General features: G+C 40.2%; 3 protein-coding genes and 1 long non-coding RNA gene across 10 annotated transcripts in view; 1 reads left to right on the top strand and 3 right to left on the bottom strand.

The window, feature by feature from the left end:
* LOC5512433 overlaps positions 1-4,043 on the bottom strand; it is a 65,396-nt gene extending 61,353 nt beyond the window's left edge. For 2 of the 3 annotated variants that reach the window (XM_048722346.1, XM_048722348.1), the window contains exons 1-2: positions 3,727-4,043; positions 2,464-2,667 (exon numbers count right to left, since the gene is read on the bottom strand). In XM_048722346.1, coding sequence (XP_048578303.1) covers positions 2,464-2,667; positions 3,727-3,741 — 219 coding nt within the window. In that variant the 5' untranslated portion in view covers positions 3,742-4,043. Of the gene's footprint in view, positions 1-1,825; positions 2,159-2,463; positions 2,668-3,726 lie in introns of those variants that run through there. The other variant, XM_048722347.1, reaches the window with a different exon arrangement.
* A 210-nt stretch (positions 4,044-4,253) lies between these two features.
* LOC116618345 (tripartite motif-containing protein 45) lies at positions 4,254-21,941 on the top strand. Of its 5 annotated transcripts, XM_048722763.1 has the most exons (5): positions 4,254-4,348; positions 6,134-6,336; positions 6,780-8,216; positions 21,293-21,415; positions 21,521-21,941. In XM_048722763.1, the coding sequence occupies exons 2-4, from the start codon at positions 6,151-6,153 to the stop codon at positions 21,377-21,379; spliced, it is 1,710 nt and encodes a 569-aa protein (XP_048578720.1). In that variant the 5' UTR covers positions 4,254-4,348; positions 6,134-6,150; the 3' UTR covers positions 21,380-21,415; positions 21,521-21,941. The 5 variants fall into 5 exon arrangements, with proteins under 5 accessions (XP_048578720.1, XP_048578719.1, XP_048578717.1 ...); XM_048722762.1 differs by having other exon boundaries at positions 21,293-21,941; XM_048722760.1 differs by lacking the exons at positions 21,293-21,415; positions 21,521-21,941 and adding an exon at positions 18,118-19,379.
* On the bottom strand, positions 18,091-19,401 carry LOC125560673. Its single transcript, XR_007306764.1, has 2 exons — positions 19,338-19,401; positions 18,091-18,267 (listed from the first exon to the last, which is right to left on the bottom strand). It is a non-coding gene; the product is annotated as an uncharacterized LOC125560673 (long non-coding RNA).
* LOC125560612 lies at positions 21,517-26,693 on the bottom strand. The gene is made up of 4 exons (XM_048722415.1): positions 26,637-26,693; positions 23,835-24,240; positions 22,938-23,038; positions 21,517-21,858 (listed from the first exon to the last, which is right to left on the bottom strand). The coding sequence occupies exons 2-4, from the start codon at positions 24,226-24,228 to the stop codon at positions 21,517-21,519; spliced, it is 837 nt and encodes a 278-aa protein (XP_048578372.1). The 5' UTR covers positions 24,229-24,240; positions 26,637-26,693.
* Between the last annotated feature and the right edge of the window lie 216 nt (positions 26,694-26,909).

Below are 26,909 nucleotides of genomic sequence, written 5' to 3'. Positions count from 1 at the left end.
ACTTGGAACGGGTAGCTCTCGCAAAGGGCGTAGACGTTCTGGGTCTGGACTGATATTCCCTTCCTCAACCACATATCCAAGGATAGGAAGACGTCCGGTGGAGAAGATGCTCTTGTCGTTGTTATAGCAGATGTTCTTGCGCTTAGCAGCTTCAAGGAAACTCTGAAGGTTGGAATCATGCTCTTCTTGGTCTTTCCCACAGATTGTGATGTTGTCGAGATAAGGGAAGACCGCTTTGAGATTGTTCTCTTCCACAAACTTAGTCATCTCTCTCTGGAAGCAGGCCACCCCGTTGGTGACGCCGAATGGGAGTCGGCTAAACTGATACAGGTTACCTCTAGCTTCGAATGCTGTGTACGGTTTATCCTCATCTTTGAGAGGGATCTGATGATAAGCACTGCGTAGATCAATAGTGCTGAAGATTTTGTACTGGGCGATCTGGTTAACCAAGTCGGTTATTCGTGGTAATGGGAATGCGTCGAGGAGGGTAAACCTGTTGATGGTCTGTGAGTAATCAATTACTAGCCTCTTCTTGTGATTCTCATCCTTGGTTACTACAACTTGTGCTCGCCATGGAGAGCGACTGGGCTCAATGATTCCTTCATTAAGCAGCCTCTTAACTTCTTCATCAATGAACGTGGAATCTTCTTGGCTGTAGCGGCGTGACTTTGTGGCAATAGGATGACAGTCTGCTGTCAGGTTTGCAAATGGCTCAGGCGGGTCTACATTCAGAGTGCTGAAGCTACAGACGGAGAGGGGCGGTTCGGAGCCCTTGTACTGGAAGATGACACTTTCGTGCTTTGACTGAAAGTCTACTCCTAATATGAGGTCTGCACATAGCCCAGGGAGTACAGAAAACTTGAGGCCTTCATATCTCCGTCCTTGGTAGGTAAGATCAACTGTGCAAGTACCACTAACCTTGATGGCGCCTGTCGAGGAGGTTGCCATGGATACGGTACTAGATGAGGGCTGGACTGTCAGACTTGCTTGCTCTACTAGACTGGGATGGATATAGCTTTCACTACTCCCACTGTCAAACAGGGCCTTGACTTGCAATCCTTGGATATTGACGACACCACATGATTTAGAGAGGGATTTTGGTGGGTTAGCTGTCAATGTGGCGAGTATCGGGGACCAAGTTGCTGCCGAAACTCTTTCTTTTGGAACCGCCTTTCCTTTACAAACTTTAGCAAAATGGCCTTTCTTTTGACACTTGTTGCAAATAGCCTCCAGGGCAGGACACTTCGGTCGAGGGTGTTTCTTGTTTCCACAGAAAAAGCAAGTAGCTTTATCGAGTTTCATTGTAGCTACAGTAGACTCGTCAGGCTGTTCTGCTGACAATGAGGTGCTGTTACAAGGGAGTGCTGCATTTATAGGTATCTGTGGTGCTCCATATGATTCTGAACTCCTCATAGCTGACTCCAGAGCTCGAGCCTGGTCAAACATGGTCTTTAGATCAAGTGTTTTGTTCTCCAACAATCGTTGCCTGATTGTGTTGGATTTCAGACCTGTAATAAACGCATCCCGTATGCTCTCTTCGCTGTACTGCGCTGCGGTTACACTCTTAAAATCACAGTCCTTACTCAGTGTTTTCAGAGCTTGCAAGTACTCATCTAAGCTTTCCGATGGTTGCTGGCGTCTCGTTGCAAGTAGATGGCGAGCGAAGATCTCATTCCGTGGTCTAACATAAAGGGCTTGTAGCGCCTCAATTGCTGCATCGTATTCCGTACAATCTTCGATGTGTTGGAAGAGTGTTGGAGAAACAAAGTTAGTTAAAACGGTCAACTTGTCCAGGCCCGTCTGAGGTAGAACTTGTACGAAATTCTCGAAGGTCCTTTTCCAATGGAGCCATTCCTTCTGGGCCGTGCTGCTATTTGGATCGGTTTCTAGGCGTTCAGGACGCAGTACTTTATCCATGGGACTTCAGAAAATATGTTGATTAAATTGTAGTAGAAGGTATGCCTCTAAACTGAGGCTTTAATCAACATAAATCTACAGCTTGTAAAACTAAACCGAAAACTAAGCAAGATGGCTGCCCCTAGAGATTCTATGGGGTAAAACCGCTGTACAACAATAAACATAACACAGGCAGCCCAACACGTAATGTTCAAGGTTCTTAACATACATAAATACTACAGGATGCAACCTGCACTGACCTGCAGCCTGCATTTTGTAACCTCTGCACTGCGGGGTGATGCTCTGCCAACTGTGCCTCCAAACTTCCCATATTAATATACACAAATATTTGATAGAATATGCAGAAACTTATCTTACAACTTTGACCCTTCTTCTTTGAGCAAGAGTGAGAGTTTTGGTTTTGTAATTCACACCAAAAAGTGGTATGTAATTCAAAAAATATATATAAAAAATCTTACACCACATGATTCTGTAATGGTAACATAAACAATGAAGCAAGCAAACAAACAAGTTAAGTAATGAACAAGTAACACATTTATTACCCACCTTCTGTTTATATGGCTGTACTTCCAGTAATTCTTCACAGATGTTGTGGTACTCAACAACGCAGTCGCTGCAGTACCGGAGGTCCAAGAGAAGATCGGTATACCACATGTGCCAGGGTTGGTCTGACATTGACGGAAACTTTCCCCGTATCCATGCCGTCCCACCACACCACTCACAACTGCGCTTTGCGATCAGGCAGTCAGCCTGAAATAAATAATAAATTACAGGCTACTATACAGTGCCACTATCTAGACTATGCATACTGGTCCTAAGACTGTTCTGAACGACATGACGTAAAAACCTGGAAAACGTGCAATTCCAGATAGAGAGAGAAGACACAATTTCATACAATGGCTATAGGTTCTTTGTATTACGGACTGATTTTCAAAACACAAATAACATAAGGCCGAAGTGCACATAACCAGATTTTGGCTTTTTAAGATAATTTTTCCTTGATCATCATTGCCCTGTGTATAAGCCCAGGGAAGAAAAGCTCAAATTTCAATGACACTTTACAAAAAGTCGCATCAATTTAAAAAAGTGCACTTGATATTTTGTTTGCTATAAGTTACTAAGTACTCAGAGATTTTCTCCGCCTTTTTCGATGTGAAATGGGCTTATTTGATGCGTCAAAAGCGCATGTCATCCACAATAACAACGGCAAATTTTGTCTTTTTCGAAATTTATGAACTAAGAGTAACAGCCGAGCAAAAGTAAACAAGCCAAATACCAGTCAGATAGAATGGTCGGTACCTAACTGCTAAGGGAATCTCCAATCTGTAGACATAACTGTCACTCAAAAAGAAAATATATCATTAATTGTGTTGCCATGTGCATATGAAAATTATAACACAAATAGGTCTTTCAAAGCGGATTGTAAAGATCTTTCAGATATTTTGAGGTTAACCTGGCTAGACGATGGCGAATTGGCAGAGCCAAGTTTAAACAAACTAAGCGTGCTTTCACGGTTGCCTCTGCTTTATTCAAAATTTCCATGCTTAGAAGATATGAAAATATCAAACCCTTTCGCAATCAATTTGAATAAATGAGTAAAGGTCTTGCTTTGCTGAAATCAAAGTAGAAGCCGTGAACCCCTCAATGTTTGATGTTTGTAAAAACAAACATTAAACATTTCAATAAAATGTTAATCAATTCCTTTGCAGCGAAACCCAAAACCATTCATATCACACACAGTACAAAAAAGTAGACAGGTAATATTAACTTTGGAGAGCACAGAGAAATATTTTAAAAAAGTATACATACTGTGTTTCCCGCCATTTTGCTCTTTCAATGAAACCGTCAAAAGCGCATGTCATCCACAATGGCGGACGAGAACAGCAGTTCTTTCTCTCCTCATCGCTCAGGTTCCAAATCGAGCTTGGGTTGGCGAGCCTGGCATCGCCAAAACATAATTCGGGCTCATAGCTTGGCCCTACATTGTGTTCTTTTTGTAAAAAGTGCAGCAGTTTTCTAATTTAGAATTATTTTTGTACGTAGGTATCACCCTTGCACTTTCTCATCCAACGATCAAAAAGGGTGGTCTCCCTGTGGCAAGTAAAACAGGGACCCCATAGCTTTATAAATTATTTCATTATTTTTCTTTTAAAAACAAGAGAAAACCTACCTTCAACCTACTTCAACACATAATAAATAAATTCCAGATTAGTCTTCTCCTTTTTTTAAACCGTATTTTGTTTTATTTCTACATATCCAAGTACGAATACCCTGTGTTACTAGGAACGCCTTTTCGTTTTAAGCCTAAGTTTATTTTTAGTTACAAATTCTGGGAAACTTCTACACTTCTCCTTGAGATCTTCAGTATCTTCGGCAAAGAGCAAACGTGTAAATTAGCTCTCTCAAATCGCCTGTTACTTTGAAATTGGAGGTAATAATCAATTTACATTTTAGGACCACTTTAAGATTATTATTTTCACACATTTTGCCGTCTTTTTGCACAAAGTATGTTCCATCCATAGAATATTTTGCGTAACCACTGGATTGTAAACGGCCACATCACATGATTTTATTGTCGCTATTATTACATTTTTTTACCTATTATGACGAAATGAAATTACACTCTCTTTTTGGTTGTTGAGATTACAATAATAAGCTAACGTTGGACGTTTAGATTCGTTTATTATGTTGTTTATTTGACATAAAATACTGCAAATAGACCGGAAGTGATAATACAAACCCAGTCCCACGCCGCTGAAAAAAGCTCTGACGTCACACAGCTCGTTCCATGTTCTTGTTCAGTGAGTCCCAAACAATCACTGTGTATGATTTCCTCCCTGCTCTCTTTGAGGGTTTTTCGGAAATGTTTTGTTTTGGCAAATTAGAAGTCAAAGTTGCATTATCAGCTTTTTCACCAGGCAATCCAGTGCACATTATCAAAAGATTTATATAGCAAACTTATATCTTGCCGCCGGCATACTCCCGGTCATGCGACAAGTGCTGGGATCAGGGCTTGTTTTTAAAAATGTTTCTATGGACCATTGCGTTTCTTCATCCACATAGTTAAATGGCAGCCGATGACAAGCAAATAATTTGATTTGCTCTAATCCCCCTTATTCACTTCTCCATTATAAAAAACACTTTGCCCTTTGTATAAAACTTGCTGAATGTTTTGTTGGTATGGGCAAAAAGTTAAAGGCAGTTAGATAACATCTTTTGCTATTTGAGCGGGAAACACTGCTTTTTCCTGCCTAGACAAAATAAGCCCCGATTCCAAGCTCTTGTTGCATGCCCGGACGCGTGTTGGCAGCAAAATATAAGTTCAAAGAGAAAGTGACCTGTCACTCATCAATCATGTCTCACACCAACATCACATCATTGGCCGTAACTAATCAGGTTTTGAACAATGGAATCGAGCGTTGTTTCACTCCCTTCTTATTTTATATAGAACCTAAATACGAAGTTAGATTCGGAGAGGGCTTAGGCTTGTCACAAACACTAAAGAGGCTATGGTTACACAGTACAGTTCAAATGTTTCGAGAGTTGAAAACAACAATCGCTAGGGTTTTTAGACAAGAGAAATAGAAATATAACAAGAGGCAATTTCAGACATTTCGGATTAAGGTTAGAAATATTTTATTCGTTGAGTTCAATATTCAACACAAATTGGGGGTATGCATTTTTGTTTATTTTGATTTTGATTGGACGTTTAGAATCGTTGACATTAAATACTGCAAATAGACTGGAGGTTATAATACAAACCAGTTCCACGCGTCTGGATAAAGCTGTAACGTCACACAGCTCGTTTGAAAATATGTTCTTGTTCAGTGACTCCCAAACACTGTGTGTGATTTCTACCCCCCTCTCTTAGAGGGTTTTTCAGAAATGTTTTGTTTTTGCAAATTAAAAGCCAAAGTTACATTATCAGCTTTTTTACATGCCAATCCAGTGCACCTTATCCAGAGATTTATAGCAAACTAGAAGGCCATGATTTGCTTTAGCCTGATTTATCACATGTTTAGAGATCATTCGTTCAGGCATCTCATAAATCACACTAGATATAGGGAGATAAGTGAAGGTTAAGAATAAATTCAAGCAAACCTCCATTTGGGGGAGGGGCCTACAAAGTCACTGTGTGACAGCGTACCTATACACAATATTATGGAGATTCCAACCAGGATTCAGCTAATTTGAATCAAATTATTATTGCTTTCAGAATTTTCCTGTATCACCATGGCGGAATCAGAAGAGAAGGTTGGGGATGTGAAGGATGTCACATGCTGTCTTTGCCTGGAGCAGTACCAAGACCCGCGAGTGCTAGCCTGTCTGCACACTTATTGTCGGCACTGCCTGGAAAGTCTGGCAGAGCACAGCCAGGGGGACTCCATTTCTTGTCCCCAGTGCCGGGAAAAAATACAGGTGACCTACCTACATTCAACAGCATAGCTTGGGTGGAGTTTGCACCCCTCCCTCCGTCAACCCCTTCCAACTCCTGAAATCCTCATACACCATATCCAATATCTCAGTAAATCCTATTAAAGGACACCTAAGTTTATTTTTTTTTATTATAATCTGATATGAATGGCTATTCACCCCCTCTGCAAACCTCTCTTTGCATTTGGAATCCATATCCATATGAAATCCATTGTCTCCTCTGCTAACCTTTAACAACATAGCTAGAGTAGGCACATATGGAATGCGTGCTTCTCCTTTGCTCAGTAAGTTCTTATTGATGAAGCAAATTTTAGATTTTTTGCATGTGACTTGTGCACCTCCCTCAGCAAATCCTGTCTTTGCCATATTCTTTGCATTTTGAATCAATTTTTAGAATCGTGTAACATCATTTTTTTTTTTCTTAACAGATTTCTGTCGATAAAGTGCAAAATCTAAAAGAAGATTTTCTACTGAGTAATTTGATTAAGAGGATCTCATTGAGTCAAGGGAAGAAGGATGAGGAGTCAGTCGATTGTGAAACCTGCCAAAGTGATGTTGCTACTGGGAGATGTACTGATTGCAGTGAGTTCATGTGTGAGTTCTGCATCAATTCTCACAGACGATTACTTCGCACAAAACAGCACAAGATAATTGGTATTAAAGAGGCCACAGATAAAGGCACTTCAAATTGCAAGTCACACTATTGCCCACACCACATTGGCGAGAGACTTGCACTATTTTGCAGTATTTGTGATGAGTTGATTTGTCGGGAATGTGCCATTAATACTCACCAAGATCACAAGTATTATTTTCCCAACGCCATCATTGATCATGAAAAAGAAATAGTCAAGACAAAGATGGAAGTGGTCAAAGCCAAGGTATCTGATTTATCACATGCTCATGCTAATGTTTTTAGCTTATTTTCTCGACTTGGAGCAGAGAATAAAGCCTTGACGTCAGAAATTGATGAATTCATAGATGCTCAAGTAAGCACTTTGGAAGAGATTCGCATGAATCTTAAAGACGAAGTCATATCCGATAATGGGAAGATAAAAAAGCAACTTGCTTCTCAGGAAGATTATCTCTGTATTTCCATTGCAAACTGCAATAGCTGTGTGAAGTTTGCTGAACGCTTTTGTCAAGCAGGGTCAGGGGACGAAATTGAAGTGCTGTCATTGAAAAAGGAGCTCGTATCGCGACTATCAAGTCTTGCCGATATACCAATTCAAGATGTCGAATTAGCAAATTCCAACAGGTTAAGTGTAGACAACAAGTTTTGGGCATCTATGACCGAGAAGGCTTTACTGGAAAAAAGACTGCAGACCTTAGACCATCAGCAGTGCGTCGTTACCATGGGGGCTGGCGCTGAACCAGGTGTCATATATTCCACCTTTGTATGTCAGGAAATTATATTCAGCCTTACCGTAAAGGACTGCAAAGGAGAACAGTTCGAGGCGCCTGTAAGAGTAAAAGCCACTATCCGGAAGACAACTCCAGAACAAAATGAAGAGAATTCTATATTTGTGTCAAGTGATGGAAAGGGCATATATAGTTTTATGTACACCCCATTATTTGATGGTGATTACGAATTATCTGTGAAGTTAAACGGTAAGGAGGTCAGAGGCAGTCCGTTTAAATGGACCGTGAAACCTGGGAAGGATTTTCCTGATTTCAAGAACTCCCGAGATCTTCTAAAGGATAGGGAAGAACATATAATTTTGAAATTGAGATTAATTCAACTTGAATGGGGTGATGCGAGCATAGGGGTAGCTCATTGTAGAAATATGAGACAAGTTTGGGGCTGCTCTCCCGGAAGAAAGTACACTAAGAGTACAGAGTCAAGTAGGAGTGTCAGCTTTTGGAAGGTTAGTCAAGTATACACTATCTATCTCAGCAGGGATGAGCGGGGTGGGAGGATGATCATCGCTAATAATGGCACACGTGAAAGGGAGGTGTTTGATGGGATCATCTGTCCTGTTCGGCTTTACACCTATGGAAGATGGGAGATAGTGGAGGATATTACCTAGTATGACAAAATGCTTGACAAGTTATTGTCTTACGACTGATTTACACTGCCTGCCAGTCATAATTGAAGGCTGTGACTTTATAAACGAGTAATAGAATCCCATATAGAAAACACCAGCGGATGCTCTGAGCACCGGATTATGCCAGACATTTTTTTTGTATTTCTTATGTTTATGATTTTCATTTACACGTAAGATACACAGTTGACGCCCTATAGATTGGTTTCAAAATGCCGTGCAACAAAATTTACACTTTGTTATAAAGTGTAATAGTCAAGCCAGAACAAAAGAAAACAAAGACATTACAAGGTAACAGTACTAAATAAACTAAATAGTGTTTCACTGTATCCTGCGTCAGTAAGCTGCTGTGCATATTATTAAGACTCCTGCGTTCCTCCAGCAAAGTTTTCTAAACAAACATGTATTTTAACACGCAGCGTTTGCGTTAATGTAGTGAAAATAAACTTAACGCACTGGTGATTGGTCAAAGCCAGTCAAATATATAGTATATCTAGTTATAAAGCGATACATTCTGTTACCGAATTTATTTAACATTTGTTTAGAATGCTCTAGTATGTGAAATTACTTAGTGACTGGCGGAGAAGTAACGTTACATGTTTCTTCACATTTATGTCTACACTGTATGTTGACATAAATCATGTTTTAAAATCAAAACCGTATCCGACCTCGAAACTTTAAAAACTGTTTTTTTTTTGTTTGATTGTGTTTGGGAGATGATACAGAAACGTTAGAAAACAATGGAATTTGATTCAGATTTGAATAGCAGCACGTGAAAATGCGTTCTGTCTGGTAAATTTCAGCCGTTTCCATCTACGACGTGAAAATTTCACGGCCAATTGAGGACGTAGGACGTTTGCACTGTAAACTTCTCCAACTATGTTCGCTGCAGTAGAAATGATCTTCTTAGTATATTATTATCTGTCTCTGACTATATTGTTTTGCTAATTTTATTCCAATTATATTGAAATTGATTTTCAAACGCGAGCGCATCTTTTTCGATCTCGTTGTCCTAGCCGTCGCCATCGTCCTTGCTTTTAAGCTTTTAGGTCCCTAATATAAAGATTTAGGCATTGCCTAAAAGCGGAGCTCCGAATGGAAGCACGGGTGGCCGAGTGTGTTAGCGCGTCGGCCTCTCACCGCTGTGGCCAAGGTTCGAATCCTGGCTCAAACTGGGGATTTTTCCGGGTTCCTGCCTTGGTTCGAATTTGTGTCACAAGTGAGTTGAAGTTATTCTCCCGTGTTTCCAGTCTTCTCGGATAAGGACACTAAACCGGAGGTCCCGTCTCTTCAAGCTGCACTACATTAACCTGAACCGAAGGGACGTAAAAGAACCACTGGGGACGCAATAAACCCTCTGGCAGTGACCACCCCCAGTGACAGTGCTTACAATGCTTACTAACAATACACTCAAGGGGGTACTTGAATTGGAGCCTAGCTCTGTTGTGCCTTCCGCACCAGTATAACTGGTGGAAATAGAATAAAGAATAAAGAATAAAGAACGACCAAATATTTGCTTATTTTCGCTTAATACTTTAAAGAATATTTTAATATTTTAATTTTATATTTAAAAATATTATTATTTTAGTCGTGTTGTCACACGATGTTTCTTTAATGAAATATAAATATTTCCAAGTTTGGTTGTCATGATTTTTCATTTAGGAGATATAAATGATATGACATTGGGATAGTTTTTCTTAAAGTGACATTATCGATGACATCACGTGACCATATCTTGGCACCGCCCTTGATACATACATGACACCTACCAAGTTTGGTTGTTACAATGTTTCTTCCACGAGATATGAATGTTTTTTTTTATTTTGACGACGTCAGTATATTTTGCTTATGACGTCATTGATGACGTCACAATCACCTGTCCAATTTGGAGCACCCCCCTTGACACTAACATGACACCTACCGAGTTTGGTTGTGAAATAATGTTTCTTTCAATAGATATGAATGTTTTTGCCTTTAATCACGTTTTTTGCTTTAGCTGACGTCATCGATGACGTCACACAACACGTGACCATAATGTTGCATCCCCCTTGACACCTACATGACACTTACCGAGTTTGGTTGCCATATAATGTCTCCATCGTGAAAATAAATATTTTAGATGACGTCAGCATATTTTTGCTAGTGACGTCATCGATGACGTCATCATTACGTGACCACAGTTTTGCACTTTCCTTGACACAAACATGACACCTGTTTGGCTGTCGTACGATGCTTCTAAGGGACGGACGGACATCGCGTCACGAAAACACGAGTCGATGGGTTACCAATATTTTTTACCATATTTGTCTTACACTTTTTCTTATAGTCGGGTCGCTTAACGCACAAAAAGAGCTCAATCTATACACAGCGGACAAAAGCACCAAACTTGGTATAAATATAGCCTAGAGGATGGTAATTAATATTGAGACCGGTGCCCACCGGTACCATTAGCGGATCCATAGATAAAGAGCAATTCTTTTTTTTATAAATCTGGTGTCGCGGGTACCCTGTGGTGATATTTTCATACCTTTTCATGAGTCAAAAAAAGATAAAAATGCACATATTTGAAAACGATTTCTATCATTTAAGCTGTACTCTATCGAATTCCGAACAAAGAAAACGTATAAATGGCTATAAAAAGCTACATTTGAAGAAGGAAATATACTGGAACCCAGGCTCCGCGCGGCCTTATTTTACATCCCTCTTGCTAACATACAAATATAATAATAATATGACTGATTTCCGTCCATCAAATAAGCACAATAGGTGGTGCACATGAATTTCACCAGAAATTGTCTTTCAATGAGCTGTCTAAGCATTGTATTAAGGGTTACAGAGCTTTGATTCAACCAGTGCGACTGTAATTAATAGGCCCGTCACCAGGAAAAAATCAGCTACCGATGAGGGAGATTTTTCATAGCCTGTTGTGCGTTGATAAAATATACCATGACAACTCGGATCATTTGTTTATCTTTCCATTACGGCCCTATGTTATTTTTTAAATCAAATTATCACAATTGTTTCCGAGGCGAGAGCCTCGCTCTACCTCATGCTAGTTACGGGCCAAAGTGGCCAGTATATAGATCGGCAGTGGTGGCTGGCGTTTACGGATATGGCGATCAAAACCATCTGATCGTTTATTAGGATAATTCTGGCTTACGTCAGGTTTGGGCCTAAACGTGTCCTCCTAAGGTTGACGCTAGTACCGTTGACACTAGAGTTTTTGCACACTTGTTTATAGCACCGTCGAAGGAAAAATCTTCTGTTTGGAAAAGAAATCCCAGCGGACCCTGCACACAAGCTAGCGTACGCGCATCGTTCTGAAAAGTCTCTTTCAGTTTATTTCAGAATGAATTTTTTCCCTTTATTACAATAACGGTCCGCCGATCCTGATCGTGCGCCTTAGAAGAAGCCTCTAAAACCCTGTCCTTTAGCAAAAATCGGTTAAAGGATTTCTCATTCCCGAAATCTCCCAAGCGTGTCTAATGCGCATCGTGGAACTTGGACATCACAAAAAAGGTACGTACCATTTTCAACAGCTTCCACTTATATATTCTGATAATATATTATATCCAATAAGCCTGACAAAAGCTCTACACTTTTTTATCATCCTCTCTCCCTTCCTGGAGACCTTTCCTTTACTTATGCTCCACGGCTTTTTCCATCCCTGAGGTCATCATTAAGACATCTTTAAATTAATAACATAGTCCTTTATTGCAGCGGCGATTCGTTGGAGGTTGGTTGCTATCTTGTTAAAAGCATGCGATACGTTCAACCTCGTCACTATAATGCACACGTAGGGAGAAATAAGCACTGTTTTTTTTTTTGCAGTTCCTCTTCTGGTCACCTTTTTTCGTTCTTTTAAGCTTTTAAGTTCTTTAAGCTTTTAAAAAGGCTTTCGAGCATTAATACCGCAAATTTGTAATAATTCTTGTGCCATTTTGCGCTATTTGCGACAAAAGAGTTTCTACAGATGTTTCTTCTGCAGAACATCTAAATCCTTTAATATTGTCAAGAAAAGATTCACAAACTAATTACTTTGATTGAGGAGGCATATTTAAAGCATCTCGTTGTTCTGTGGTGTCTAGTTGACATACATTTACAAAGTCCCCTATTAAATCCAGGTCTACCTCTTTTTAGCCAACGTCAAAATACCCGATAATTGCGATAATCGCAGATTTAAAAGAAATACATTTAAATTCAGACAAGAGTTCATATTTAGTAGGTTATTGACATTGTAAGTCCTTGATACATAAAGTATGAGCCTTTTTTACCTAAAATACGCGATTTTATGAGGTACTTACAGCGTATACTATGCCAATATAGGCCGCCATCTTGGATAACCGTGAGGGGGATTGGGTCTAGCCTTGAAAACTTTTTCTCTTACATAAAGCGTTTTAATGCAGCCGACGACAATTTTATCTTGAAATATCAACAAATAGCGTTATATTTCCCCTACTAGAATAAAACAATCAGATTTTTCGCCTTAGTTTTGGAAATACAAGGTCTTTAAAATTTCACCACAGGAAGCCCGTGTTGTACGCTTTTTTCTAATTTTTATTCCGTTATTACACGAAATCCTCAAGTGGTACCGGTGGGCACCGGTCTCAATATTAATTAGCATCCTTTTGGCTATCTTTATGCCAAGTTTGGTGCTTCTGTCCGCTATGTATAGATTGGAACACTAAGCGACCGGACTATTAGGTATGGGGCTCCGCTCACGCGGCGCTTCGCGGGAGCTCTGCTATTCGGGCGCAGCCACGCACCTACAAGTCATTTCAAAGTATGAAAGAACTGGGGGACACTACGGCACTACAGTTTTGTACATAATATGCTCTCTAAAAGCGATTTCGGGACTGGAAGGGGACACTATTCCGGAGGAGGCGAGGGGGGGCACTGATATGACACAATTTAGGAAAAAATTGCTGGCTCTCCAAGCGCGTGTCTAGAGGAAGGGGTGGGGGGGGGGGGGGTGTCCGGACCCTATCCTGTTTATGTGACGAGATGGGTTCGAATTCCTTCGTTTGATTGTGTGTGTATTTTGATAGAGAAAGAGATGGATGTATTCGTGGTCAGTGACTTATACTTTGGACCCTACTCTGATTCAATACCTGATTTATCAATTGAATATTATAGTCTTTCGTTTATCTAGGCTGTATTTTTTTAACTATACTAGTATGAATAGCCTGTGTTACCTCCATTAGAAGCGAGTCACCATGTTTAGCCTATTTTGCATGCCTGCACTGCATCATGGGAGTCTTGGAAACACCTTGACAGACAGGCGGGCAATCTCCTCCCCCAGAATCATAATAGTTTTTTTTATAAGTCTCTTTGCCCCGAAGCCAAACAAAACATTTCCAGGTCCAAGCTACCCAGAATAAGCCTGAAAACAATTTTTGAATAAGGTTGGGTAGCAAAGATGGCCCACATTGGAGAATATGAGGCCATTCACTAGAAAATTCTTTTCTCACTTGGTGAAACCCAGACAAGGAATTATCCCATTGAATCAACCTCAGCGTGCAAACATCCATAAGCACAGCATTTATTATGCCCCAATAGACTTTATGTTGTCCTAAGGCACTCTCCAGATGTGAAAAAGCTGTAATTTTTAAGTAAATTACAAGCAAAACTGTTGTAAGCAACAGGCTGTAGCAGTGCTGTCGCTAGAAAGAAAAGGCACCGCAGTGCATTGTTGGAAACTTCAAGGCATACCGTCTTGGGTCAGTTTTCCCAAACTCCGTACAGTCCATAGCCAAGTGAGCTAGAGTATCTAGGCGTTGAGTTAGGATGCTTGTTTGCTTGTTTATTGCCAAATTTTGTCGAAATCTCCATCGACTGCCAGTAATGTAGCAGCCCGCTCGTAAGGCCTAACAGGATTGGCTGGATTACCTCACTGTTCTATTGTATTTCCGTTCTATTGTTTTGTCTGTGGTGTATCAATACAATCAGGTGAAATCTTCTGAGAGCTGCTACAATGCGGGAGACGCGACCATAACACGTGTGCTGGGGGTCGTTTCTCAAAACTCCCGGTAATTACCGGGCCCGTTAGTGTACCGGGAGAGTTTTCGGGATACTTTTCCGGGCGAGGAAGAGCGTTTCTCAAAGCTTGCGGTAGCGTCCCGGTTTTTAACCGGTTCCCGATAAGCAAATTATAATTTTCAGAGTTAATGAATAGATTGGCTAAATAATTATTGAATATCAATAAAAATCTTAGATTTGTCGATTTCTGTAGACAACTGGTACCCCAAACACTGCTGTGGTACCGGCACTTTTCGAAAAAAAGACAAAGAACAAGTAGATAAAGTCTCATTTTGTAGCAAACTTCCAATACCTTCGCAAAGTTGTTTACATTTTTTTAGGGCAGTGATATGGTTTCCTCAAGTGATGAAAGTTCACTACAACTCGACACAACTTGAAAATCGGGAAAAAAAAGCACCAAATTGGATAGTTGAACTTGGCCAATTATAGATGAATAGTTGATCTATAAATTCAGCTGACAATATAGGAAAAACATCGTTTTTCCTATCGCATTCAAAGTAATTCCCGGTAAGTTAACGGGAGCTCTTGAGCTCCCGTAAGTTACCAGGCGAGTTACCGGGATTTTTTCCGGGCCCGACAATAACGGGTGTTTTGAGAAACACCCATAAAGTTTATCGGGGGCTTACTGGGTGACTTTCCGGGTTTATCGGGACTTTTGAGAAACGACCCCCTGGTACAGGTGGTACGCTTCCGACCCGGCTCATAAGTCGGCAAAATCGGTCTGAAACTGTTATTAAATGCCCGTTCAACACTCTTTGAAAGCTGTGGTAACTCGTCCCAAGTAACTGACGAGTGAAATTTTTTTCAAACGTACCGAAATTTGCTCCAGAAATCTTGCTTGTGCACTCCTTTTGTTTATTTGTTGACCACGAGAACCGAACGAGAGATCACGAGTCCCATGTCAAAACATTGCACAATGTTCGATTGCTCGTCTGTCAAAATTTTAGTTCTAGTCTCCGCGGCCTCATTTTTCAAAGTGAGGCTGCGGAACATGACCCCAAACCAAAATCGAACCAAATACCCGGAAACATTGGAACACCCTTCGCATCTGAATTAAAAATAATGGAAAGATTTGTAGATCTTAACTCTCATAAAATTCTTCCAAGTCTAAGTCTTAAGCGGGAGGGGGATAGTGGATTTGGTCCACCATTGTTAGTATCGTAATCAATGTTTGATAATAGCAGAGTAGCTTCATAATAGAGTAGGTGCTACATATGGGGCTCTTTTGGCTCTCGAGAGCCATACAATTTTGAAGTACATCTATCCAGCTATTTCAAAAATTAGGTGCTACAGCATTGCCGTATTAGTATTAATAAACAATGAATAACGGAAATTATTGCATAGTCATTGTATGATGAAACCCTAAGATTTGACATTGATGATGATGAATAAACTTTATTTCACTTTTTTCATTCTTTTACTTGGCCTAAACGATTGCTACATATCAAGAATGCATACATATCAAACAATTGCTGCATATCAGGAACATAAAAACAAGTTTTCTGCGCTCGGAAGACGCAAAGCCGAAAAGAAAATACCTAAAACTGAAAATAATATAAAATAAAAGAGATGTAATACATAAACAAAGCACTTTTGATGATAAGGATAATCATCAAATTGCCTATGATGTTTTATGATGATTATAATGATGATGATTAATTGGGTGGTGATGATAAGTTTATGAAGAGCGATAGTGACGGTGACTATGATGACGATAAAGTGAAATCATCCCGTCTTTAGAATTGTCAACGGATGTCAGTTCCATTTTTTTGTCAGTATCATAAACAGATATTCGCTTAATAGTGCTCTACACAAGACGCCATTTTCCATACGTGTAGAACTGAACAGGACAGTCAAGACCATCTCTCTCTAGCGTGCGCTCATTACAGATGATCATCCCGGCTGCCTGTGTATCCCTGCTGAGGAACACATTGAACACGTCACCACCCTTCCAAGATCTGATAGAGCTCGTATGTTCCTCATTGGCAACATATTTCTTTCCAGGTGACCACCCCCAGACCCTCTGCCCCCCATCTAGGTGATGCGTTACCCCGATATTCGCCAACTACTCATCTGCAAGTAATTCCAGTTTCCAAGAAACGTGCTCTGCTAAAGCCAGTAAATCGTTTTTCGTAGGCTGTTCCCGCAAGATGACCAGATCTTCATACGGCTTCACAGCCCATTTAAATTTGCTACCTTTGATATGATCACCATTCACTGTTACAGACAAACTGTAATCACCATCTTCTGTTGGCGTGAACGTAAAACTATACAACCCACTCCCATTAGTTGACACCGATAAGGGAATCACTTCAGTTGGCTTTGGTGTTGACTTCTGGATAGTGACTTCAACATCTACTCGACTCTTATAGCTTTGTTTTTTTTATTGTCATTAACGGCAACATTGAATTCAGTAGTCTTGGATATGAATGTGGAATACACCACACTAGGTTCAGCGCCCATCCCCATGATGAGTTCACATTGTTGAGTAACAACCTGACTGTTGTAAACTAGAATACTGTTTGTCATAGATAACCAGAAGCTCTTGTCTACATAAAGCTTAGCAGGCGTCACACCACCAAGTTCACTCGGGCCACTATTCAATGGGTTCTCTGATATGGCATTAAGGGCCAGTATGACTTCCTTCTTTGTGGATAAAACATCAAAATCTGTACCCTTCCTGCACATCTCATCAGCAGACTTTATACGACTTTGTATGTTTGCTAGAACGGAAGACAACTGATCCTCTTGTTCAGTTAGTTGCTTGTGCTTGCTTTCATAATCAGACATGACGTCAACTTTTAGAACTCTGCGTATCTCCTCCAGCTTATCATCAACGAATTCATCAATTTCTTTTCTCAACGACTTTCTTTACGCTTCTAATCGAGCCTTCTCGTTCAAAACATTTGCCTGTGCTTGGGATAAACCCGCCTCCTTGTCTTTTACCTCCTTTATCTTTGCTTAGGTGACTTCTTTCTCTCGATCGATGATGTTGCTAGTGAAGTTATACTTATGATCTTGATGGGAATTGATCACACAGTCTCGGCAGATGAGCTCGTCACATAACAGAGTGAGCCTCTCATCTTTATGGAAAGGACAGTGTCCAAGCAGGCGACCAGAAGAACTTGTTGCTTCTTTAAGCGCTATTACCTTGTGCTGTTTTGTACGAAGTCATCGTTTGTGGGAATTGATGCAGAACTTACACATGAATTCACAGCAATAGGTGCATCTCCCAGCAGAGTGATCTCCTTGACAGGTTCCACAAGTGATGGATATCGCGGATTTACTACCTTGATCAAGTGAATTCTTCTCTTTTAAGCTGTTATTTCTTAACTTCCCTGCTTCATCAACAGTAATCTATAAAAAAATAGAAGACAGAAATTTAGAAAGTTAATCACTCTCCTTGCAGCTTGAATGCTGAATTGTGAGAACCCCGCAAATATGGCCAAATAAAAGGTATAATATAGGATGGTACCTCAGCAAGCTTTTTTTCTGACTACAGAACGCAGCTTGCATTAAATGTAAAACATAGAAATATTGATCTTTGTGGAGGGAGGGGTACGTAATGGAATGGGTTTACTGAATTTTATAATGCCAAACTACATAATGCCCCAGACAAAACCAGTCATACACTTTCAAGCATTGTATTACACTAAACTTTTTCTGTACCCCTAATTGTTTGCAGCCTTGGGAGCTGTGGTCCACCAGACTTTCCAGACAGTGCCGACAAAAGCTGTCCAAACAAGGCAGCACTTGTATGTCCTTATACTGCTCCAGGCAAAGAGAGCAAGTGACATCACTCATGTCTGTGGCCCTATTCACAGAGGCTGCCATGCTAAAAATAAAAATAAATTTGTCAAGCTGGTCACCCTTGTAAGATACAATAAGAGTGCAGATAAAGCATGGTCAAGGCATAGGGAGCAGCAAGAAAAGGGATCACAGCTTAGCATTGAATTCAGTGGTTTTGTGGATGGAGGAAAACCAAAGAATCTAGAGAGAACAAACTCGACTCAACCCAATTTGGAACCAGGAACACCTGGAACACAGTGGAGAGAAGCTTAGGTAATACAAAGCAATGCTCTGCCAACTGTTTACCCAAGCTACTGCATTATGACTGAAAAATAATGCAATAAACTATCTCAGTGAAATAAATAAGAAAACTTTTCTGGTGGAATCAATACTGGATGAGAAATAACATGTAATGTTGTTTAGTATGTCAGTTCTACCCACTTTATGATCTCAGATTGAACTTAGCAAGAAAACCAGTTAACTGGGTCTTAAATATAGGTCAACATTCAGTGTTACTCAAAGCGGTTTCTAAGGCACCTTTCTGCCAGTTGCTAGGCTAAGAGATTGGAACAGTTAAATATGGCACAGCAAAAAAAGGCAAGAATGTCAAGTAAAAAGTGTTCATAAGGCCACAAAATTCACTTCCATCTTGCGTTTAGGGACATCCCTGGTTACTATGGCAACTTGTTCATGATAGACATATTCAATCAAGCACAATGAGTAAAAAATACATTTAGTCGCTGTCTTACAAAGTCATCCTCATCCCTCGACTTTTATTTTGTTTATTTACGCAGGACTACATAACACATGACGTGTCAGACACCGACGTGCATATACGAAGAACAAAACTTCTAATGTGCATCATGAAAAAAACATAAATACACATCACGTTACCTTAAAATATCTTGCTCACTGTCTATATGTTGACAAATTTTAGCTTGGGTAAAAGCAAATGTAGGCAAGAGACAAAAGGTTAAAGCGCACGTGGTGGAATTAACATTCACATATAAGCTTATTCCCCGAGTTTCTTCTCAAGGCCTTCTCCTTTGGTTAACAGAATATAGAAATAGGTGTTACAAGTTATATAGCAGGGGTAACATAAGCTGTAAGAAATACCTCATTTCATTCCATGTAATAAGAACGATGCTTGTTTGCTAGTTTGTTGAGAGCAATTTTGCTTAAATGAAAAATTCGACAGGCGTTCCTCGTACGCCACACGGGTCGCAGGCAATTAAACTAAATTTAAATCTCAAGATTCTAAGGCGTGGCAGGGCTCCAATTACTGGGGGTGTGAAAATTTTTGAAGAAAGATATTGGGGGGCACATCCACGCAACCACTGGTCATTTCCTTTTAATTTTAAAGATATTGGTGTGGGGGGGGGGGGGAGAGCCACGCCCCTACTGGTCATTTCCTTTTAATTTCAAAGATATTGTTGGGGGCACAGCCACGCCCCTACTGGTCATTTCCTTTCAATTTTAAAGATATTGGTGTGGGGGGGAGAGCCACGCCCCTACTGGTCATTTTCTTTTAATTTTAAAGATATTGGTGTGGGGGCACATCCACGCCCCTACTGGTCATTTCCTTTTAATTTTAAAGATATAGGTGTGGGGGGGGGGGGGCAGCCACGCCCCTACTGGTCATTTCCTTTTAATTTCAAAGATATTGTTGGGGGCACAGCCACGCCCCTACTGGTCATTTCCTTTCAATTTTAAAGATATTGGTGTGGGGGGGAGAGCCACGCCCCTACTGGTCATTTTCTTTTAATTTTAAAGATATTGGTGTGGGGGCACAGCCACGCCCCTACTGGTCATTTCCTTTTAATTTTAAAGATATAGGTGTGGGGGGGGGGCAGCCACGCCCCTACTGGTCATTTTCTTTTCATTTTTAAGATATTGGTGGGGGGGCACAGCCACGCCCCTAATGGTCATTTCCTTTTAATTTTAAAGATATTGGTGGGGGGCACAGCCACGCCCCTACTGGTCATTTCCTTATACTTTAAAGATATTGTAGGGGTGGGGTGGGGTCACGTGCCTCCTGTGCTGCGACCCTCAGATTTTGCACTGTAGAATAAAATTTTGATAGACACAGGTAAACCATGATATTGGTCTCTCGTGATCGGAAAATAAAATATAATTTGAAGGTGTGTCTTAACAGTTTCCTTAAAATACTGCATTACTATATCAGTCTTTTGTGTGGTTTTTAAGGGGAATTTTGGTGCAGAAAGGTTTAGTCCCTCGAGAGGACCCCTCCCCCCTCCCCAAAGAAAGCATCAGACATGCCATACTTCGAGAAGTTTTCAGTTGCAAGTATTTAAAATCAATATTGCCATCTGGCGTTTTAGAGAATGGAGTCATATTCAATGACGTTAACATTGAGAAGAAAATTAATTTATTAATCTAAACAGAATAACTTTAATTTAACATTTATTTCAATTCATAGTACATTGAATGAAAAATGATAGTGTGAAACTAAGACCGTAACATCGATGATAGCAGCACTAGTTCATTTTTTATACATACATACTCTGTGCTTTTGCCATATTTTTATACATACATACTCTGTGCTTTTGCCATATTTTTATACATACATACTCTGTGCTTTTGCCATATTTTTATACATACATACTCTGTGCTTTTGCCATATTTTTATACATACATACTCTGTGCTTTTGCCATATTTTTATACATACATACTCTGTGCTTTTGCCATATTTTTATACATACATACTCTGTGCTTTTGCCATATTTTTATACATACATACTCTGTGCTTTTGCCATATTTTTATACATACATACTCTGTGCTTTTGCCATATTTTTATACATACATACTCTGTGCTTGCCATATTTTTATACATATACATACTCTGTGCATTTCCCCTAATTTTTATACATACATACTCTGTGCTTTTGCCATATTTTTATACATACATACTCTGTGCTTTTGCCATATTTTTATACATACATACTCTGTGCTTTTGCCATATTTTTATACATACATACTCTGTGCTTTTGCCATATTTTTTGTGCATATGACATACTCTGTATTTTGCCCTATTTGTTTTTCTCTTAGATCGTTACCATGGCAGTGCTGTCAATCTTGATAACTACACCAATCAGCGCCGTCGCCATAGCCATGTCCGACCAACGACTTATGTGACAAGCGCAGCTTGGGCACGACAGTCAGGAACTACAGGTAGACCAACAGCTGCGTCCGAGTTCTGCCTCAGCGGGAGGCAACGAAAGGCAGGCGTGACGCTGATCTCGGAGATGCCAATTGTCGATTGCTTGTTCTTCCTAGGGCACCGTGACGCTGATCTCCGTGATGTCAGTTGTCGAGTGTTCCTGTCGGATCCATGGCCGATTCCCTCCTTTGTATCCCACAATGCACCACGCTTCCCTATACCCTGGAGTTACCGGATCTCGGGCCCCTATGCTCCTCAAGGCGGATTCGGCTAAACCGGCCAGGTCGGCAGTTACTTCAACAGTAGCGATGACCAGCGTGTTGTTTGGGAGATTAGTTAGGTATTCGGCCATTGCTTTTGCGTGAGAAGATGAACCTCTAGTGTCGAATGGGCCACTTTTTGAATGAAATGTCCCATTCATGTGGAAGACAACAATAGTCCATCCTCGTCCAGCCTGCAAGAATGGAACAAAAGTCTCAGTGAGCTGTAACAGTACTTTTTTCGCGTGGAGAAAACCTGCTTGCCTTCTGTCATATCATACGTTGTTATTAGGTGTTGTTGTTTTCGAATATGCCCCCAACCTCTTTCAGAACCCTAAAATTTTCAGAAAACCCTCCCCCCCCCCGTTACGACCTCAATAATAAAAAAAGTCTTTAAATCTGGGAAATGGATACCTCGGTTTCCGAATTCCGACTTCCCCTCCCTTCTGTTCGCTTATAATGAGTCATTCATCAAACACGAATATAATTAAAATACAGTGACATTTTGGTAGCTAGAATTCAACCAATATTAATCATGTTGCTTAAAACCGTTTGACATCTCTTCTTCACAACTTTGGGTTTCAGCCTTCATAACTTCATAATTGTTTGCATGTAAAATGGCGCAGAGTTGGGTTGCACGGATTTTTGTTCCTCAAACAGTTGCTTGCAGGATTTTTTTTTCAAAATCACCCCCCGCCCCCCACCGCCCTCAAAAGTCAAATGGTCCGCCCCTAAAACGACAACGTTTTCTTAAACACGAACGCGCACTATAAAAGGGACCTGCCTAAGGCAAGCTGTCATTCGTCAATTGACTTCACTGTGTGAAGATCTCCGTAGAGAGAAACCAAAATGCTGCAATAAAGTTCTAGAGTGGCCGATAACGCACTATTGAAGAAAACATAGCCTTATCAACAGCTGTTTCTTGAAACAGAACGAAAAATAGCGATGATTAAATAGGTATTGGAGCGATTTAAATTCGTTGTTTGTACGCACGCGCACTGTAATTACGTGAACTTTTGCAAACGTGAATTTCTGGCAGTTTCTTGGTGTTACGGAGCATCAGCACCAAAAACACAATGGAACAAAAGCCAAAAACAAAGACTTTAGAACGAGACAATGAAATAGAGTACAAAGGCCTTGAGCACCAAAAACAAAGCTCCCCGTAACACCAAGGAATACCCGAATTTCTAAAGCACCTATTACGAGGCGTCTAGGAATAAAGTAGATTACTGAAGATAGGTATCTGTTGCACGCTATCCATTTTTTTACGTACATTATTGAAGTATTCTTGTCCATCAACGGTAATTCTGCTTTCACTTTCACTTTCCAACCTGCTTGGGTCATCAAACGTTTCAGACCGCACGTATATGTTAACTGTAAATAGATAAGCAAAATTATATATGTATTAAGGCCTGGCTAAACTGGCGACATGTCGGGCGCGACATGTAGCGCACGACATGTCTCCTAAATGTTTCCTAGTTCAGCCACCACCAAAAACATGTAGTGCGCGACAAACTTTGTAAGGCGCGACACTTCTCAGCTATCGAAGAAACATTTCTTTGTCGCTGCTACAAGATTTGGCGGCGCTACCATGTCTCTTTGGGTGGCTAAACTAGGAGACATGTCGCGCTCGACATGCCGCCTAGTTTAGCCTGGCCTTTAGATTCTATATGTAGTAGAATTGTTAACTGGTCAACCCACTTAACGCCTGATTTATGCTGCAACAGTCAAAAGGAGCACTTCAACGAGCATTTCTCTTTTCGTTGTTAACTGGTCAACCCACTTATCGCCTGATTTATGCTGCAACGGTCAAAAGGAGCACTTCAACGAGGATTTCTCTTTTCGTTGTTAACCGGTCAACCCACTTATCGCCTGATTTATGCTGCAACGGTCAAAAGGAGCACTTCAACGAACATTTCTCTTTTCGTCCACCTTCATGACCTGTTGTTATTAGGATGTGATGATCCGCTAGCGTGAGACCCCCAAAGGTATAGCACTTAGTAGAGGTTTATACCCTAAAAGATCAACCCATCTACTTTTATGGAGAGTCCCCCGCCCCTGGTTATTGAAGGTTTTAGATTCCGATCTTCTGGAACACTTGTTTATTAATATCTATTTCTTTTTTTTGTTTGATGTGAAAATCAGCATAAACATATCCCCTCAAACTCACAGCGCTTCACTCGACACGTATACGTCATCCCATCAGGCTTGACCTCGCACATCTCGTCTTCTTGACAAAGCGAGTAGCTACATCTGTAGGGGCGTAGATTGTAGATCATGTAACTCCCGTCTGGGTCGCTCACCACGTCCCATGGATGGGATAAGTGCGTGGCTCTGTTTAATTCGCAAAGACCAGCTCCGGGGTACTGGTTGTAGCTGTAGCAATCTGGCGTCCCCATGCATGCTTGAATGCACTGGATAAAGGAGTTTGATTGGAAAGATGCGATCACGTGGTTGATTAGCTTGCTGCCTGGCCGTGACGTCACAGGGCTGCCTCCCCGTACTGTTCGGTACATTATGAAGAGGAGCATTGCCAGCAGTGCGCTGAAGTCAGTCAAGTACATCTTGAAGGATTCCTGTTGTTTGACAAGAAGGCATCAAGGCAACACTCGCGTCCATTATCTAATCCTTACTAATAGCTACAAACCGCAATTGGTCTTATAACTACCATTTGCCATTCACCATTTGCACAAAACAATGTTTATTTTGAATACGTGTATTCAAATACGTGTATGTCCTCGCACAAAAAAAATAGAAATAGCGATGGTCTAGATAGAGGGGTAGCAATGGGTACCTCGAAATTTGGAAAGTCTCGAAAAAAATTTGCGAAGTCTCGGAATCTCGGCATTTTACGCAAGTCTCGAAGTCTCGTTTTTTCCAAAAAATAAGGGGTCTCGGAGCCTCGTTTTTTTAACCACGGTCTCGGAGTCTCGGGTTTTTAGACGCGATTTCAGTGTTCGAAGTAATCTGTTTTATTATTTTATCAATTGAAGAATCGGGACCTTAATGAATAAAACAAGCAAGAAAGGAAGTGGAAAATGCTAGTGAAAGATAACAGAATTTTCATAAGTAACAAAGAAGAAAGTTCTACTATATAGATTTACGAATATCTCCTGAAATAATGCATTCCGATGAAAAGCCACCAAACTTTTCAACTTTCGTAGATTTAATTCATCAAATATTTAAAATATGGCTGACAGGAACAAGTGGCTCAGAAGAATAGCGAATGTTGTTAAAAGTTTATCGAGTTCTCAAAAGAGAACCCGAGACTTGCCAAGGCGCCGAGATCCGCTTTTAAGAATGTCAAATTTTTGGAGTCAGAGCCCTGAGCTTATCCGGTCGCCGAGCTTGTTTTTGGATAACTTGCTCGAGGTATGTCATAAACATCAGCTGCAAAAAGAATAAGTATAAATACAATACAATCTTGCTACGGTAGCTACAGTTCCTGTTCATAGCGGAAGGCTCAAGACTCAAGACTCGAAAACAAAACATAATATATAGATTTAGGCACTGCCTAAAAGCAAAGCCCGCATTGAACACTTTTTTGTGTTGACTGATTGAGGTAGTTTTAGGAGAGCTGGGGGTCTAGGATCCTGCTCTCCTCATCTTTAGAATGGATTTTTAATAAGATTAAAAATACCAAAGTTTATTACAGCCTATAGTAACAAAATGGATCCAGCCATCATTTAATAATATAAATTATGCAGTACATTAAAATACACAATTCCTGTGTGACTATGGCTGTCAAAGTTGTCAAGAGTCTAATGGTCAATTATTATGTTCCTTCATAGTAGAATATTTTTTTAATACAAACAATATTCTTAAAAGCGTTGCCCTTAACAGCATTCCAAAGATCCCCAAAAATGTAGTCAGTTTAGATGCCATTTACTGTACTTTTTATGTATCGAATTAGTGGCGATTCATTGGACTGATTATTCAGAAATAAGTGTGGAAATTAAAATCCACAAATAAATCTCTTTTCATGCATTACATATTTGGTGCACACACTTTTTACCATATAGTGGCCTGTTGTTGGTTGCCTACTCCAAAATGAATGCAATGTAGAAAAACATATTTGCTTTGGAAGTAAATTCTAAAAAAAATGACATCTAAGTCATCACTAACACCTTGCATATATATGTGTATAAGAAGGTATAGAAATATGGTATAGCTATGCGACTTGATTTTTGTGGTCATCGGGGGGTATCCTGTGGTGTCACACGCCAAGTCAGCAACTCCCATACCCCAAAATGGCGACAATGGCCCCGAAATGGCGACAAAATGCAAGCACGGAGGAAGGAAAATAGTTCTTGTCAATTATGTGGAATTCAGTGCCTGTTTTTTTCTTGCCATAAATTAAGGCAAGAAATGGATAAAGGCAACCAGAGGAGTTCTACTAATATTCATTCACGCCAAGATTTATGCGTGTATACAGAGAGTTTGCCTTAAACTTCATTTAATCATTTTATCTATTCCCCTGATTGGTTTTGCAAGATGATGGAAGGCTGTTTCCAATTTTTATTGTCCCCACCGGTCCTGGGTGAGGACAAGTCTAAGAGACAAAGGTGAAATTATAAGAAAGTACTGAATATAATTAAATTGCATTATTGTTATATTTTGTTTATCAAAAATTTCAAGGACATTTCTTCCTTTTTCCTCTCCCTGTTGACTATTTTTTTATGCAATTGATGCATTTTGCTATTTCCCCTTTACACCAAAAATAAATGGCTCCGCTAAAACAGATCAAAATCCGAGAATCCGAGATCGCGTTTAAAAATCAAGTGAGAAAAAACAAGACTTCGAGACTTGCGAATAAAATCGTCCGAGACCTTGCGAAATGTTTGCGAGACTTTCGAAATTTCGAGGTACCCCATCGCCACCCCTTAACATGTATAGTCAAACGTGCTAAAATAAATTCATTCGAAACATAAACTAACAAAATTTTTGGACCACAAACTGAAAAAAAAATTACCTTTCGTACGCTTAAACAAAACTCTTGAGAGCAGTGCTGACCAAACGCTGGCAAATATTTTTTTACCTCCGTAATTTGTCATAAAATATTCACCATGGAATCTCGACTTTGACTCGCACTGTTTTTGATTGGCTTTGCCTTTGAGCTGTTATCCTTTGCTTTTGTGTGTGTAGGCTAAGACAAATAAATAAATAATCATTGTCGTCCCGCGTGTCTTCAGTAAGATGTTTGATACTTCGTTATTCTTGGGCAAAATTTGGTTCAAGATCAGAA

Source organism: Nematostella vectensis, chromosome 15 (assembly GCF_932526225.1).
Source record: "Nematostella vectensis chromosome 15, jaNemVect1.1, whole genome shotgun sequence".
Taxonomy (NCBI): Eukaryota; Metazoa; Cnidaria; class Anthozoa; order Actiniaria; family Edwardsiidae; genus Nematostella; species Nematostella vectensis.
This window is presented reverse-complemented; position numbering and strand designations above follow the sequence as displayed.

Bases quoted from the DNA above. Each gene is read 5' to 3' on its own strand.
- LOC116618345 (XM_048722760.1), top strand. From the start codon at position 6,151: ATGGCGGAATCAGAAGAGAAGGTTGGGGATGTGAAGGATGTCACATGC. The intron at 6,337-6,779 runs GTGACCTACCTA...TTTTCTTAACAG, and splicing joins AGTGCCGGGAAAAAATACAG to ATTTCTGTCGATAAAGTGCA. The intron at 8,217-18,117 runs GTTAGTCAAGTA...AATTGTTTGCAG, and splicing joins GGAGTGTCAGCTTTTGGAAG to CCTTGGGAGCTGTGGTCCAC.
- LOC125560612 (XM_048722415.1), bottom strand. From the start codon at position 24,228: ATGTACTTGACTGACTTCAGCGCACTGCTGGCAATGCTCCTCTTCATA. The intron at 23,039-23,834 runs GTGAGTTTGAGG...ATCTATTTACAG, and splicing joins TACGTGTCGAGTGAAGCGCT to TTAACATATACGTGCGGTCT. The intron at 21,859-22,937 runs GTACGTAAAAAA...CCATTCTTGCAG, and splicing joins GACAAGAATACTTCAATAAT to GCTGGACGAGGATGGACTAT.